Below are 14,648 nucleotides of genomic sequence, written 5' to 3' on the forward strand. Positions count from 1 at the left end.
AGATCACTGCTTGAAATTATGGCCGTTACGCACCACGATGGTGCAAACAAAGCCCACATATAGAGGCTGCAATGAGAGGGAAGATATTCTGATGCACAGAGGATACACATGGGTGTAAATATAAGACAAAAATGTTAATGTTTTAACTTAGGATATAAAATGAGAATCACGGGAGTCACATGAAAAGCAGTGAGTGTTCAATATAATCAGGCAATGGCAATAACTGAATTACCTTATAGTTTCACCAGCCTTTGACGGGGGTAGACAAGAACTATGTAGGACAGTTTGGTGATATGAAGTAAAACCCTGTAGACCATAAAGATTCTACCGGGACACAAAAGAGAACACAAATAAAGTCCCTCAAGGGAAAAGTATGGCGGTAAACATGGAAAAGAGATCAATTTAATGAAAGAAAAAAAAAACTGGTCTGTGTAATTAGAAACTGTTCCGAATACTGCACTTTAAAGTTTATAGACACCAGTTATAGACCATATTTTCTACATGAAACTACACTCAAAATCCCAGCATCCACCTTCCGTACGAGTGGCTGCAGAGCAGTGAAGAGGCGGCCTTGCAGACACACCCCTGTGCTTGCTTGCCCTGCCTCTCATCTGAAATGCAACACTGACATCTTGTGGTGTCCTGCAAGAACAGACGACTCGTCCTCACTATATTTGACACTGAGACGTCAGGAGCAGGAGTGGAGTCAAACTGATGATGAAAGTCAAGATCACACACAAATTATCCTCTGCGCACTGTTATTCATTATCGTCTTTAAAGATAGGTGTAAAAGCATCAAACTAACCTTGTTAAACAGCTTTAGGCTGAACGATCAAAGCAGAGCACCCAGGCTCGCTGAGGCACGCTGCTGAGACGCATTCTTGAGATTCTACATGCAAAATGGTAGTAACTGGTGTTCCTTCAACTGAACATGGATTTTGACAAGGCAGCAGACCAAGTACTTTTAGGAACAGACATTTTGTGATTATGATGTGGCATGTGAAACACTTTTAAACGTGTCCTACACACTCAAAATGCCACAGAAATTAAACCAAAATGTGTGTGGTCAATCTTGGAAATCTGATATGTCAAGACATTAACATGAAACATTCACAGTGTATATTTCACCGCAACAGCCACAATAACGTCTTTTGGGCAAAGTTACCCACCCAGTCTGGTCTGGTCTTTTATTAAGCATCTAAATCATTTCACTTTCAAGTAAGAAAACAGCCATATTTTAAAAGTCACACAAGTGTATTCTGCAGAAATAGCAGGTCCCCAGCTAAATTAAGCAACAAAAAGGACATTAACATGACCAATTCATGTTGGAAAACGTTACAATGGCAGATTACGCAACAAGGTCAAAGTGTATGCACAGTGTCAGGTGTATGTAAATAGAAAAACAGCACAGATTACCATCTATTTCTATTTCACTCAAAATGAATTCGATTTCAATGTGAACAGAGGGAAACTGATTGGAAGCAGAGATGAATTTGACCAGATTTTTCTGTCACATTTTGTCATTTTTTAAAGTTTGCTTGGCCCCATTCAACAGGGGAAAATATTTTATGAGTTAACAAACTGCCATTTTTGCCATTTTTCTTCATGCACCTCTCCCCCCATCATCGCAGATCAGTGGAGGCCTAGCTGCTAAAAACATTAAAATGCTTAATTGTCAGGCAAAATAATGTGCCTAAGTGGCAAATCACATGCTATGATTATTCATTGCTGCTGGAGTTATTTGGCAAATCTGATATGCACATTTTGTATCTGTGGTTGTATGATCCAAAGGAAGTGTTCAGTGAAGAGTTCCAGCAAGAGATTCAGTGGCAGCCAATCAGGATGTCTGCTGTGCTGCCCCCTTTGGTTCTTCAGTCCAGTCAATTTGGCATTTTTCTATTTTATGCTTAGGAAACACTGCATGTATATAAAAACTCTCCAATCTCACCACAAACACTTTACAGATAATTGAGGGGAAAGCAATAGATGAGACACAACTGTCTACCTGCATTTCCTCTCTGCTGATAAAGCACCTGTTTGCACATGAACAGTTCATGTATCAATGCACTGAGCGCTGATAGGCTAACTCCTACATAGCCTGGTTGGACAATATAAGGCAGATAAAGCTGGGCACAGCAGCGCAAGGAATAATATGATCACTAACTTCCAATTGCCTTTGGATTATTGCGATCAAGTGAGTCAGAGGGTAGGACAAAATTAAGAAGTCAGACAGAGAAAGGGAAGAGAGATGAAGAGTTTTCTGGGAGCCTTCGGGGTGTAAAGTGAAGTGACGCAGGCCAGGTCGAGTTCAGACTGCCGTGGTTCTGGATCTGGTCTCGGAGGTTTGGTCTTTATGGATGGATGGAAGCGTGGGTAAAAAGAAAAGCTCAGGTGGTTGTTGATCATTTCAGTCTGGCAACGGCTCTGTAGACGGCGAAGCCCAAAACTGCAACTACAGCCGAGCCCAATGCCACTCTCAGCCAGAATGATGTGTTACTCATGTCTGAACCATTCAGGTGTCTGGAGATTGGAGGAAAAAAGTCATGAAGGATCAATCACACAAAGCAACACACAACTAATACCACAGCCAAAACAAACTCCCTACCACCATTTAAAGGGATAGTTTTGATTATTCCAAGTAGGGCTGTCTCATGATACAAGACAGTTGGACATCTTCCTGTGTAACAATGCAAAATAGTTGTCTTAACGCAGTGAGAATGGTCCCACATCGCTTACATTTTTCAAGGACATGTTCTACCAGTCACAACGCTCTCCCGCCATTCTTCTCAGTTACAGGCATATGCTTTCACCAAGTCACCCTACAGACCTCAACCTGACTTGTGATTCTGGGGTCGTAGTGGTACTTATCGATACTCAGTCTGTTAGTAGTTGGTCGGCGGTTGACACACCTGGGGTTTGGGGAAAGTGCAGTGCAGGTGTAGAAAGTTAAGCAAAGTATTGCTGTGGACAGACATATTTCAGCTACATAAAAAAAGGCCCATGTAAAAAATCTACAGTTTTTCCACCAGTTTACCTTGCTTTTAGACAGCCTTTTCGGACCAGCAACCCTTGTTATATAAGCCAGATATCGCTCTCTCCAAAGCCAACAGACTCCTTTGGCTAAATTAGTAATTATACCTCACAGAACACGGAGGTTGTAGGTCTATCGCTAACTAGATCAGTTAATTTGTGTCACTGTGAGACTTTTTTTTTTTTTTTTTTTTAAAGAATAGTTCAGATTGACCAAAATCACACGATAACACAAACAAACAAACAAACAGATCAAGGCAGCGTTAGCTTGGGGACACTGGTGTTCTGCCAGGTAAAATGACTGATTTTGCCAAAGGAGTCTGGTTGGTGATAGTAGCAGAGTGATATTTGGCTTATACAATGTGGCTAAAATTCCTTTTGCTGCTGTCCACAGCAGTACATTGCTTAGTGTCAGTTCTGGTACTCCTCTCTGCTTCTAAAAACTGGGAGCGTTGTCAACCACAATCTACAGTAGGTAATACACTGACTAGAGAGAAGAACTTCACATAATCCCACTTCAAATAATCCAAACTATCCCTTTAATATTGCAGTGTTTTAAACAACATTCCCTGAGACTGATCTTTTCATTTTCCGGGTTTTCATTATCTGATCTGTCTGATTCGACTCATGAGAGGTAGTTTGTCTAATGAGAACGTACGGGTACATTGCTGCCCAGGCGAGCCTGGTGGCGATGTTCTTGCTGGTGGAGTCGAGGAGGAGGCTGGAGAAGGGCAGCGGTGGAGGCAGTCGGTGTTTATAACAGAACTCTGCTGGAGTCATCCCATGGAACTGCTTGACCTCAGGAAGGTCCACCTTGGAGGCAACCAGCACACACGGGATTTTGCTCTCCATGTAATGTTGCTAAATAAGATATGGGATAAAGAGTGAACACTTAGTTGAGAGAAAAAAGATGCGCCTTGTTTCCAAGGGAATCCTAGAGAAATTCAGGTAATCTTAATGTAACATAATCAATGTAAACAAACTGAGGAAAAGTCTATATCACTTCATCATGAATTGTACATAGACACAGATCTGTCAAAATTTGTAAGGTGAAATGATTGTTTATTTAGTTTACTTTTTGGCGTAGACACTAATGTCTTTCTGTGGGTTTCAACTGTCTGGCAGTAAACAAGCAAGAAAGTAAGTGTTTATACAGAGCCTTTTATTCTGCTAGTAATGAGACTAGCAGGACAAGACGATTAAAATATCATCTTTTAAACACACTGATTAAAATAAATACTCAATTTGGGGACCATTTTCTTTTGTAGGGTGTGGTTTAATTCCTTTATAATTCTTTTGACAGATACATTTTGGCATGAAAACAGTGATGATCCGGAATATTAGAGTACAGCTCTTTTGAAAATCTACATTATTGTCTCTCTTATTATTTTGTCTTTATGCATCTTCTCAACCGCATGTTGGCTTTATTGAAAATATTTATCTTTCCAATAGGAAAGATATTTGGTTAAATGAAGTTTACTAGTCTCCAGGAGATTCTGAACCACAGCATGAGCCGAAGGTGGCTTCTCCTGTTTAATAACTAGAATAATATTTTCAGATGGAATTGTTGCTTCACTACAACACACATCAATAAACTAATCATTATGCTGGAAGCACATCTCTGTCTCACTCATTTGCTGGTTCTGCACTGCTGGATTCAGTGTATTGCAGATGTTAGAGTTGTTCTTTATACAGTGTATGTTAATAGGGTACTTTTTATAATTTTGTTTTGTGCTCAAGATCACACTTTCAGTGGACACTGTTTTTCACTTCTAAGAAAAAAAGAGGGTTGTCCTGATACTGACACCAGTATCGTAATGGTCTCCAATACTGTCTGAAATGCTAGAACTGGCAAGCACGTGTCTATGCACTGATACACACCACATAATTTATTAACACCTGAAACAGGACCCTACTACTATTTTTTTTTTTCAGGATAGTGAAGTCATGTTCTGTGGTATTCATTCTCTGTAAGTACTTGTTCATGTTTTACAAAAGGTTTGACCTGAGCCAGGCCACACAATAATGACAACAATCATATCATATATGGTTAAGGTACAAAGATGTTTAAAAAAAAAAAGTATTTCTATTATATTAACACACTGGTAGCAGAATGGTTCGCAAAATTCAGATATTGGAATCCAAACTGGGAAGGAATGAATGGCATCAAAACACCTCTTAAAAATTTGTTCATGTAACTGCAGTCACTGAAACTGTGCACCATGAAATGATTGTACCTCCCAAACACACAAATAAATAAGTATTCATCTCATCCTATTTTTGATACAATGGATTATGTAACAACCAGAAATTTTCAACTCTCCTGAATTTGTTCTTATAATTACAAAAACAAGTGGTGGGAAATGCTTAAGGCAACAAAGTGAGCTGTGATACTGCATTATTAACTAGGTCGACAGTGTGCAAACACCAGCACAAACGATGTCAAGTAGATTGGCAACCCACATAAATTGGGCCATATGTAACAATATATATTGCCAAGCCCTAAACCAACATGAATGCCACAGTCTAAAAATCCTAATAAATTAATATTTGCATTATCCTTCAAGTGCTCCTGTAACGTTTGCTGCCACTGACCTTGTATATACTGGCACAGTAGTTGAAGGAATGTGGGTCACTGGAGTCATACATGAGACAAGCAACATCACAGGAGGCATCTGATGCCTTCAGGAACTCCACCTCCACATCCACCTCATTGAGCTGCACAGGGAGGAGAAGAGTGTGGTGGTCAGGCTTTAGTCAGGGTCAGAGGTTGGGGGTCAGCATTAAGACCAGGATGGGAGCTACTTACGATAAGGTACTTCTCCTGGTTGCTGACTTGGACAGTGTTTATGGCATAGGGGGAGAAGGCACTGCTGGAATTTCCTTTATTCTGGAGAAGGCAACAGAGAAAAAACAGGAAAACAATCACTTGGCATTAGCAATGCTATTGAGGCACACCAGTTAACGTTTATCACAGTTTAATAATACAACATTTAGTATTTTCAGCCTCAGACTAGCAGATGGTGCCGTACCACAACGTTGCGGCCCACAAAGGCCTGGAGAAAGGCTGTCTTGCCTGTCCCCCGCGGTCCAATCACCTTGCAGAGAAACACTGACCGCTGTGTCTGGCTCTTTTCCAGGTCCACCTCTTTCTCCCTTGTTACTGCACACACAAACAAGCAGAAACACAAAATATAAACAAAATGCACACAGGGCTGCCATTCTGTCAGAATACTACCTTAGCTACAAGAACACAGCTGAACCCCTGCCCTACCACCAAATGGTGAAATTAAAAATGGTCTTTGATTTTCAGTACAATAGACGTCATTTGTGAGCTAATCATCATCATCATTAAAAGGCCAAAGCAGAAAAAATAATTCCTGCACCAGCTGAGAAAGACCAGGCTGCCACATGGAGCTGTTGTTTCATTTCTTCTACATGGCAACAAATGAGTCTGTTCTCTTCAGTTTCATCACCGTTTGGTTTGTCTTGGCCACCAAACAAAACACACAGGCTACAGTTCAGCCGGTAGAAAACGTCACTTTAGCTGACCTGTTTATCTCTGTGTTGTTGCTGCTCCTAAATCTCAGATCTCATCAATAAAGCTTGTGAATAAACATGTGAATGGCAGCAAAAATAAGACCCAGCCTACAAAAAATGTGGTTTCCCTCCTAAGAAGTTGATCCAGTTTAACAGAAACCCAATACCCCACACTCTCTGGTTTTACGTTTATTACAGAAAAAAGACGGTTTACATGAAGGCTTCTAAACTGAATTATATTTATTTCACACCAAAGTAAAACAGTCTCTGTATTAAGTAACTTAAACTTCAGATAAAGTGACCTCTGGTGGCAGCTGGTGGGTTTCTACAAGGCAAAACAAGTAGGTTTAGAATGTAATGCAGATGAACATTACACCTGTTGAAGTGCTGGGTAGGTCACTCCAGTTTGTGTTAGGCAACACAACATCACATATTTAAAGTCAGAGAAAACACAAATAACAGTCATAACACATGTAGACATAATATTAAATATGGCAAAAAAAAAAGGAAAAAAAGAAAAGTGGAGAAACAAAATGTTGGGCAATAGCCCCTAATGGCACAAAAACTGCAATGTTTGGCCTGAAGGTCCTGTCCAGTATCTGATTAGCAGCAGTGAGACATATTACATCACACTTTCCAATCTTGTCCAAGCTTTCCTGACACACTGACCTCGGACTACCACTAGCTCAAACTAGGGATGAAACAGTTACCAGCTTCACAATAACATTTCCAACAGTTAGTAAGTTTTAAGCATAATTATCATTAAGACCATGTTTGATTCCCACAGTTTAAAAAACTTGCTGTGATTATTTGCCAGGATCAACCACAATTAGCAACAGTCGCAGACCTAGATGCAGACAAGACGCCTCTGTACTTTTGCCAATTACTGGACTCACTGTAATTACTACCACTGTCTTCTTAAGACTTATTTGTATTTATGGAAATTGTTCAAGGGGTCATTGCATATACTCAAATGCAACACAGACAATAGACTGTGTGAGAGAGAGCTTTAATAATGTAAAGACAGAAACACTTTTTGATCAATTTTAACGTATGTGCGCACACATGCACACCTTTTTCACATCAGCCATATTGACATGCACTATATTTCAAGCTATGCATGCATAAATGTGTCAACACACATGCAATTAGCAAACTCGCCATTCAAATTCTATTCCTTCACATATCAAGGACAAATGTACATGTATGTAACTGTAACAGGCTACAGTGGAGAGGATTAAGACTAGTAATCCTCCTACAGAACCATACTGAACTATGAGACTGGAATTGAAGTTTTCAGAGAGGATATGGATTATGTCTCCCATGTTGCATAGGGAGATGGTCTCAATCTCTCTTATTTACATGCTGTTTGTTGGACTGGCTAAAATCAATCACAAAACACACACCTGTGACTGCGGCTGTCTGTGACTCCTGCTCAGTGAGGATAGGGTAGCCTAGATATCCTAGGTGCTCCAGGCAGCGGTGGATGTCAAGGTATGCAGACAGCCTGCATGTGAACAGTGCAGAACATACATTGCTGAACATAAAGTGCACAAAAGTTTAGTAAACCTAGTGCATGCTTACAATCGCATGAAATCATTAACAATCATGTGAGACACTTACGTCCACTGACAGCGGTAGCCGTGATTAGGGATGTAGCCCTCGTCTGTTGTCGGGACCGTCATATAGACCTCTGCACCCCATGGCATGTAGGGACAGACGCAAAACAGGTTCCTCAGCTCTGTCGGTGACAGTGCAGAGTCTTTGTCCTAAGAGGGAAGTCAGGTAACTTCTTCAAAACAAGGAAACCATTATAGTATGTGACATGTAGAAAACTGAGATCCACTAGTGGAAAATTACTTTCCAGTGGGACACTGTGACAAAACACAGAGAGGATTGCTACTCACTTCATCATACTTGTCAAACAGCCGCTGGAGGAACTGGTGACCTAAATGATTGAGCTCTGTGGTGCAGCCAACGGGAACTTTTAGACTGAAAACAGAAAAACAATCATTTTATAATCCCATACTGGGGCATTCCTGACTTATGTGTACAAACATAACAGACAGAGCCAAATGGAAACACAGGAGAAATACAGCTAGACTTAGATGTGAGAAGGATGCACTTTTACTCTACAGTACTACTGTTGTAATTACTATGGTTATCAGCAACATAAAAATTTATGGCAAAATTGACTGTGACACTACAATAGCATCACAAGACATACTCAGGGTAAAGGTAATCATCAGTCAGCTCAAGGTTGTCGTCATAACCAAACTTCCTGAGAATAGTCCATGTGGTTTCATGTCGACCCCTCTGGATAAATAATGTATTAAGGAACAAGAAACCTGAAAAACAAGAGACGCAGTACCTGGCCATTAGTACAGTGCAGTCTTGCAACAACATGGTTTACAGTTTCATGTTCTCATTCATGGGTGATTTTTACCATTTAGGGTCAGGCCGTTGTCCTGCACCCCGTCGCTTGTGTTCTTCCAAACTACTGTCTTCACATCTTCTAAGGCTTGAGATGCCAGAGGATTCCCAAAACAAGATTTCTGCACAAAAAAAAAAAATAAATAAAAATACTGCAAACAAAATGCTTTGTTTCAAGTAAGAACTGAGCAGATGACATGTTAAAGGTTAACTTTGGCAATTTTCAACCTGGAGCCTATTTTCCCGTGTTTTTATGTCTAAGTGACTAATAGAGTGAACACTTTTCGAAACTGGCTCAGTATTAAGGGAGAGCAGTACAGCTGACAGAAGCAAAACTAAACTATAATGTAATTGTCCGTTGTGTCTGACAATATTGTTGTTCAATCAGAAACAGCTGTTTCATTGCTCTTACTGAGCTAACCAGACTCACTTTGCAGAAACATCATCATCTTCATTCAAACTCAACAGCAATAAAATAAAAACTCACCAAAAACTTTCTACTTTTTCAGCAATCACCAACTCCGGTTATTTGTTTGAAATAAAACCTTAATTCACTGAGGTTGATTTAAAAATATTCTGGCTACACATGCCGTTTCTCCTGCTGCCTCTCTGATGTCTGTCCTCCCTCTTGCTACACTTTCCTGATATTTACACATCTAACGCAGTGAACTGAAGGTTTATTTTGACACAACCAAAGATGTTGAGACAAGCCAAGAAGTGTTTAGTGAGTTTTGTTTTGTGTTTGTTGATGAAGACGTCAAAATTACTGTTTCTCCAAATGGAGCCTGGTTAGTTAACCAGTTGTGTAACCAATAATTTCTGGTTACACAAAGCGTATGCAATTCTTTAAAAAACAAAACAAAAAAACAGTCCGTCTCTGCAGCCATCCTCACCATTATGTTTTCAGACACTTAGAGTAACAACAAAAACAAGCACGTTTTAGTGAATGTACTTTGACAACACACAGTTCCCTGGTGGGATTATGTTTCTCTTCTGACAGCTGCAGAGCTCTCCTCAATACTGGACCAATTTCAAACATTGTTATCCCCATTAGTCACTTCGATGAAAAAAACAACACAAAATATAGTCCAGGTTGAAAAGTACTGGTGTTAGCCTTTGAGTGATTTAACTGGCACCTGAAAGCTGTTGAGCTCAGCGTCACTGAGGATACGGTCGTTGTCCTGATCAGATATGCAGAATATTCTGCTAAGGGCTCGGACACACAATGGTTTTAGCTGGTGAAGAACAGTGAAGGACAAAAGTTGTATTATTATTCAACCAATCATTTGCACATATGTAAATTAGTAGACTGGGACAGACAGACAGGCTGACTCCACAGTTGGCATCCAAATTTCCAAAAATGGCTGACCTGTTTGTCCTCTGGGTCATAAAGAGGTGCAGTGGGGTGAAGAACTGCCTTCTGTGCATAGTAGAACAGCTCTGAAATGTTTTTCAGGTTCTTTGCAGAACACTTGAAAGAAAAAAGGAGCAGAGAGAGGATTTCAGATACAATTATCTCAACCATCTAAAAGCCAGATAAAGTGTGCATGTGTAAATATTTGCGTGTAACCTGGTAACCATGTGTGTATTTCAGTGGTAAGGTTAGCAGGTGTGTATTGCTGATTAGCAGTTAGTTTGTGAGAGAGTTCAGCCTCACCTCAACACACGTCTCAATCTCAGAGAACTGGTTCATGATGGGAAGAATGGTTTCCATGGAACTCCCACAGCGCAGATCAGACTTATTTCCAACAAGGATGATGGGAACTCTGATATAACAGGGACAGAGTAACTCTCAATACAAACACCATCATAATATGTTGTGTATAAAAATTACATCACAATAATGCAATACAGCATATGATGCAAATCAACTGAAATCGAAGCAATGCGAAATGCTACACACTCCCCACATTTTGCTGACGCTCTTACGTCTTATTCAAGGCAACTTAGAGAAACCTAAGAACAGCCTCAAATTCCTAAATTACCAAGTCTGCCAATAGTACATGCAGACAGCAAGAAGGAGTGCAAAGATCAGTGGGCCAGATAAAACGCACCAAGTAACAACTGATACATACTTGTTCCCTTTTTCTGCATCTCCATTAACTAACGGTATCCATTTAGTTCTGATCTGAAAAACAAGGGGCAGCATATGACAAAAGTGTAATTTGTTTTAAATGCAGTGAGTAAATGTGATACACAGTATGTGGAATGCTTGAATAGTATGAGACAAACCAAGTAGCAGGTTACTACCTTTTCTATCGTGTCCTCGTTGGTGACATCATACACTACACACACCACATTAGCCTGAATAGGTTGGAGAAATAACAGGTGAGAATGACTCAACAGAATTCAATAAACCTTTAATACTTTTAATCAAAATCTTACAGAAATAATTCTTAATTTTGGGCTGTGCAATATGACAATATATAGTGTGTGATGACAGAAAAATCAAAAAATCTTTCCTCCGCTCAAATAGGCCTTTCCATGTGGTCAACTGTTTATTCACTGAATTTACAAAAAATGTGCTATATCATATGTAGCCTTACCTATCTAGATATGAAATGACCTACATTGAGATCTGAGATTCTGGTCATATTGCTCAGCCATAATTTAATTTCATGATACTGCAGAGACTGAGTGCCATAGAGTTTATGTAAAAAATACATGGAGCTTGAGAAACAACTATGTTGACTAAGATAAGGCTTAGGACGTTTATAGAGTGTTGGTCAAAAGGCTTAAATGCTCTGCCTCCAAGAAACAGCCTTAACAAAACTATGACAACCTCAAACAATAAGATTCATTTATGACTCACACTTGCTATTTTTAATCAGGGGTGGCACAGTGTTGCTCAAGACTGTTCCAGCTCAAGTCACTCTACAGTGGTTTGGATTTCTCATGACAGTTTACAAAGAAGTTTCAGCTGTTAAAAAGGATGATGTTCAGTATGTTGACTGGTCTGTGTGGTGTACTTACCTTGATGATTTCATCTCTAAGAACTTCATCACTCTGCTCTTTTTCTGTCAGGGTAAAGCGCAAACGTAAACAAATCTCAAAGTCATGCCATTCAGACCCACATGCATCATCTGTGGCTCCAACAAACTAAACTGTGGACTGAATAATGGTGGTGCTACGTGTTAGCCTTCAGGTCACTTTACCTGAGTAGTCCACAATGTGTGTGGGCACTTTCTCTGGAGTCACGTCAGCAGGGATGGTGATCTCTTCAGCTCTGGGGGGAACCTGACAGAAATTGCAGATTAACTCTCCAGATTAACTCTCAACCATCACGTAATCAGGCTACAGCCTCAAATAATACACGTTTCCTATTTTGCATTACACATGGACACAGTTATGGTTTTAGTAAAATAAAAATCATAAGCTGAAATGCTAAGTGGTCTTCACTTTTGGAGGAAAATGTGTCAACAGCACTGACAAATGTATTAATCATTAATACGACAATATGTCCAAGGCATTTTGAGTCATAAACTACATTTTACTACAATCTTAAACATTTGCCAGCAAGTGTACTAAAACTAAAGAAAACTGCAAACAAAAACAGGGAACAAAAGTTTCCCAGAATTCAGTACTGGCCACACATTACAGAGCAGGGGAGGCTGATTTCATCATGAGAAACAAAGCCCAAATATGCTGCAGAAGTCACACATATGTGGCAAAGCCCACAATGAATTCAGACTTTCTAGAAATTTCTAACGTCCACAGAAACCATTTTGGATTTTTAACCAACATACTGAGTTTTGGAATCAGCAGATCAGTCCAACCACAATGGCAGCATGAAACAAATCTTACTTCCCAGTCAGACTAAAAAGAAAATTTAATAACTGAGCCAATGATATCTTAAACTAAAAATTTGTATATCTCATCCTGTACTCACACTGTATTAGCTTCCACAAAGTGAACAGCACCAATCAACAGCTCATTATCTTAACTGCACGCAAATGAACCAGTTTGCTGAGTACCGACTAGTGTAGGGTAAAAATAACTAGTGATCATTGGTCATAATGGGTTGTAAAGAGGCAAATTGTCAGTTTGCTTTCAGGGATAACGCATCCTCCAGTGAACAGGATTTTCAAGCAAAAACAAAGCAGCTGTCACAGTTGTACTGATACTCACCTCTTCTGGAAACTCCTCACCAACCAGAGACATGATGAGTGAGGTTTTCCCCACCTTGGCTGTTGAAGGAGACAACAAGAAGAGGATGAGAGTAGCTGCTAAAGAAGACACTAAGCCACATCACAAGTGTATGGAATAAGATTTTATGACTGTGAAGTAGTGTGCAAGGTCTCAGTTAATTTAAGTTTATTGATACATACAAATTGCATATAACAGTAATTATTGCCTGTAATATCCTGTATATTTGTATCTCCTTTAAACTGTAATTTCAATCTGTCCAGGTCTCCAAAAATAACCTCTTGGCTAACAGAGGTGCATTTACATCAAGGTTTATTAAACGTGCACTGTCCCTTTTACATAAATAAAATAAATACACTATATGAAAAGCTAATATGTCACTAATATATCCACAGAACGCCTAAATTCTGTTATACTGAACCATTAACCTCTATAGAAAGTTAAAGGAATATAAAAATGATCCACGTTCAATAAACCATGGTGACATGAACGGCTGTTATCCTCCCTAATTAGGCTAGTTAAGATAACTGGTATTACGTTAGCCTTAACGTTAATTCATAAAACAACTCCCAGATTGTTGCTAGCATCATGTTAATAGATAGCCAACTAAGGGAAAACTTTTAAAATAATAAAGATTTAAATTATATCTCTACATTGTGAAATGGGGCTTTCATGGGCGACAGCTGATCTTTTAAGGTTTGCACATGAATAACACGTTAATTAATCTGTGGTAGCTAAAGCTAACTAGATAACGTTCCTGACCGTTCGCAACTTGTAACGTAAGCAAAGTTTAGTCTAAGCTAGGTTAGCATAGTGGTAATTGAGATTTGGAAAGCGCTCATTTCCTTAAAAAAGTATAATTTTCTTTGAGAGAACATCAGTAGCGCAGAGACACATATTTTCCTTTTACGACAGTTATCGGCACCATGCCGCCAGGAGTAACCAAGGTAAATCCAGCTACAAGTTACTAAGTTAGCTTCAACGGCTAATGTTTGCTAGTCTGTTAGCTTGTGGTCGGCTGTCAATGCAAATGACTTACGCTCCCCCAACAGAAGTATCCTGACGTCTTGTTTCATGTTTCCTCTCTGTTTGAAGAACAGTCAGACGCGCCGCAATGCTACAGTGACATTTATCTTTCATTTGAATGTCAAATTCTAGCTACAATAAAACGTGTGCCTATCCACAGCGATATGCACCCAAGGTGAAACCATATCATTCCGGTTCACAGGGGAGACGGGGAAAACACGCCCTCTGCTGGAGCAACGAACACACTGCACCCTACCAGACACTGCTCTGCTATCCAACACTGCCCATAAAAAGCTTAACCTATTTACAGCAATATGCCTGGTCAATTATTCACTGTAACAACAATTTTGAATAGGAAACAAGCCAATTAATTGATTGACAGGAAAACGGCGTTGACCTATTTTCAAACATAAAAGAAACAACTGGGGCCATTAAAAATGAATTAAACAACTGTGAGAGTAGTTTCCAAATAA

At 39.6% G+C, this 14,648-nt stretch overlaps 1 protein-coding gene across 1 annotated transcript; it reads right to left on the reverse strand.

Annotated features, from left to right (window-relative positions):
* Window positions 1-1,800: 1,800 nt before the first annotated feature.
* rhot2 (ras homolog family member T2) lies at window positions 1,801-14,391 on the reverse strand. Its single transcript, XM_084741450.1, has 19 exons — window positions 14,189-14,391; window positions 13,132-13,190; window positions 12,159-12,240; window positions 11,977-12,020; window positions 11,254-11,307; window positions 11,079-11,131; window positions 10,661-10,769; window positions 10,373-10,474; window positions 10,140-10,238; window positions 9,017-9,125; window positions 8,798-8,918; window positions 8,478-8,562; window positions 8,194-8,339; window positions 7,977-8,077; window positions 6,063-6,193; window positions 5,840-5,920; window positions 5,626-5,748; window positions 3,689-3,891; window positions 1,801-2,520 (listed from the first exon to the last, which is right to left on the reverse strand). The coding sequence occupies exons 1-19, from the start codon at window positions 14,223-14,225 to the stop codon at window positions 2,403-2,405; spliced, it is 1,857 nt and encodes a 618-aa protein (XP_084597576.1). The 5' UTR covers window positions 14,226-14,391; the 3' UTR covers window positions 1,801-2,402.
* Window positions 14,392-14,648: the final 257 nt, after the last annotated feature.

Source organism: Lutjanus erythropterus, chromosome 17 (assembly GCF_056507025.1).
Source record: "Lutjanus erythropterus isolate fLutEry1 chromosome 17, fLutEry1.hap2, whole genome shotgun sequence".
Taxonomy (NCBI): Eukaryota; Metazoa; Chordata; class Actinopteri; order Lutjaniformes; family Lutjanidae; genus Lutjanus; species Lutjanus erythropterus.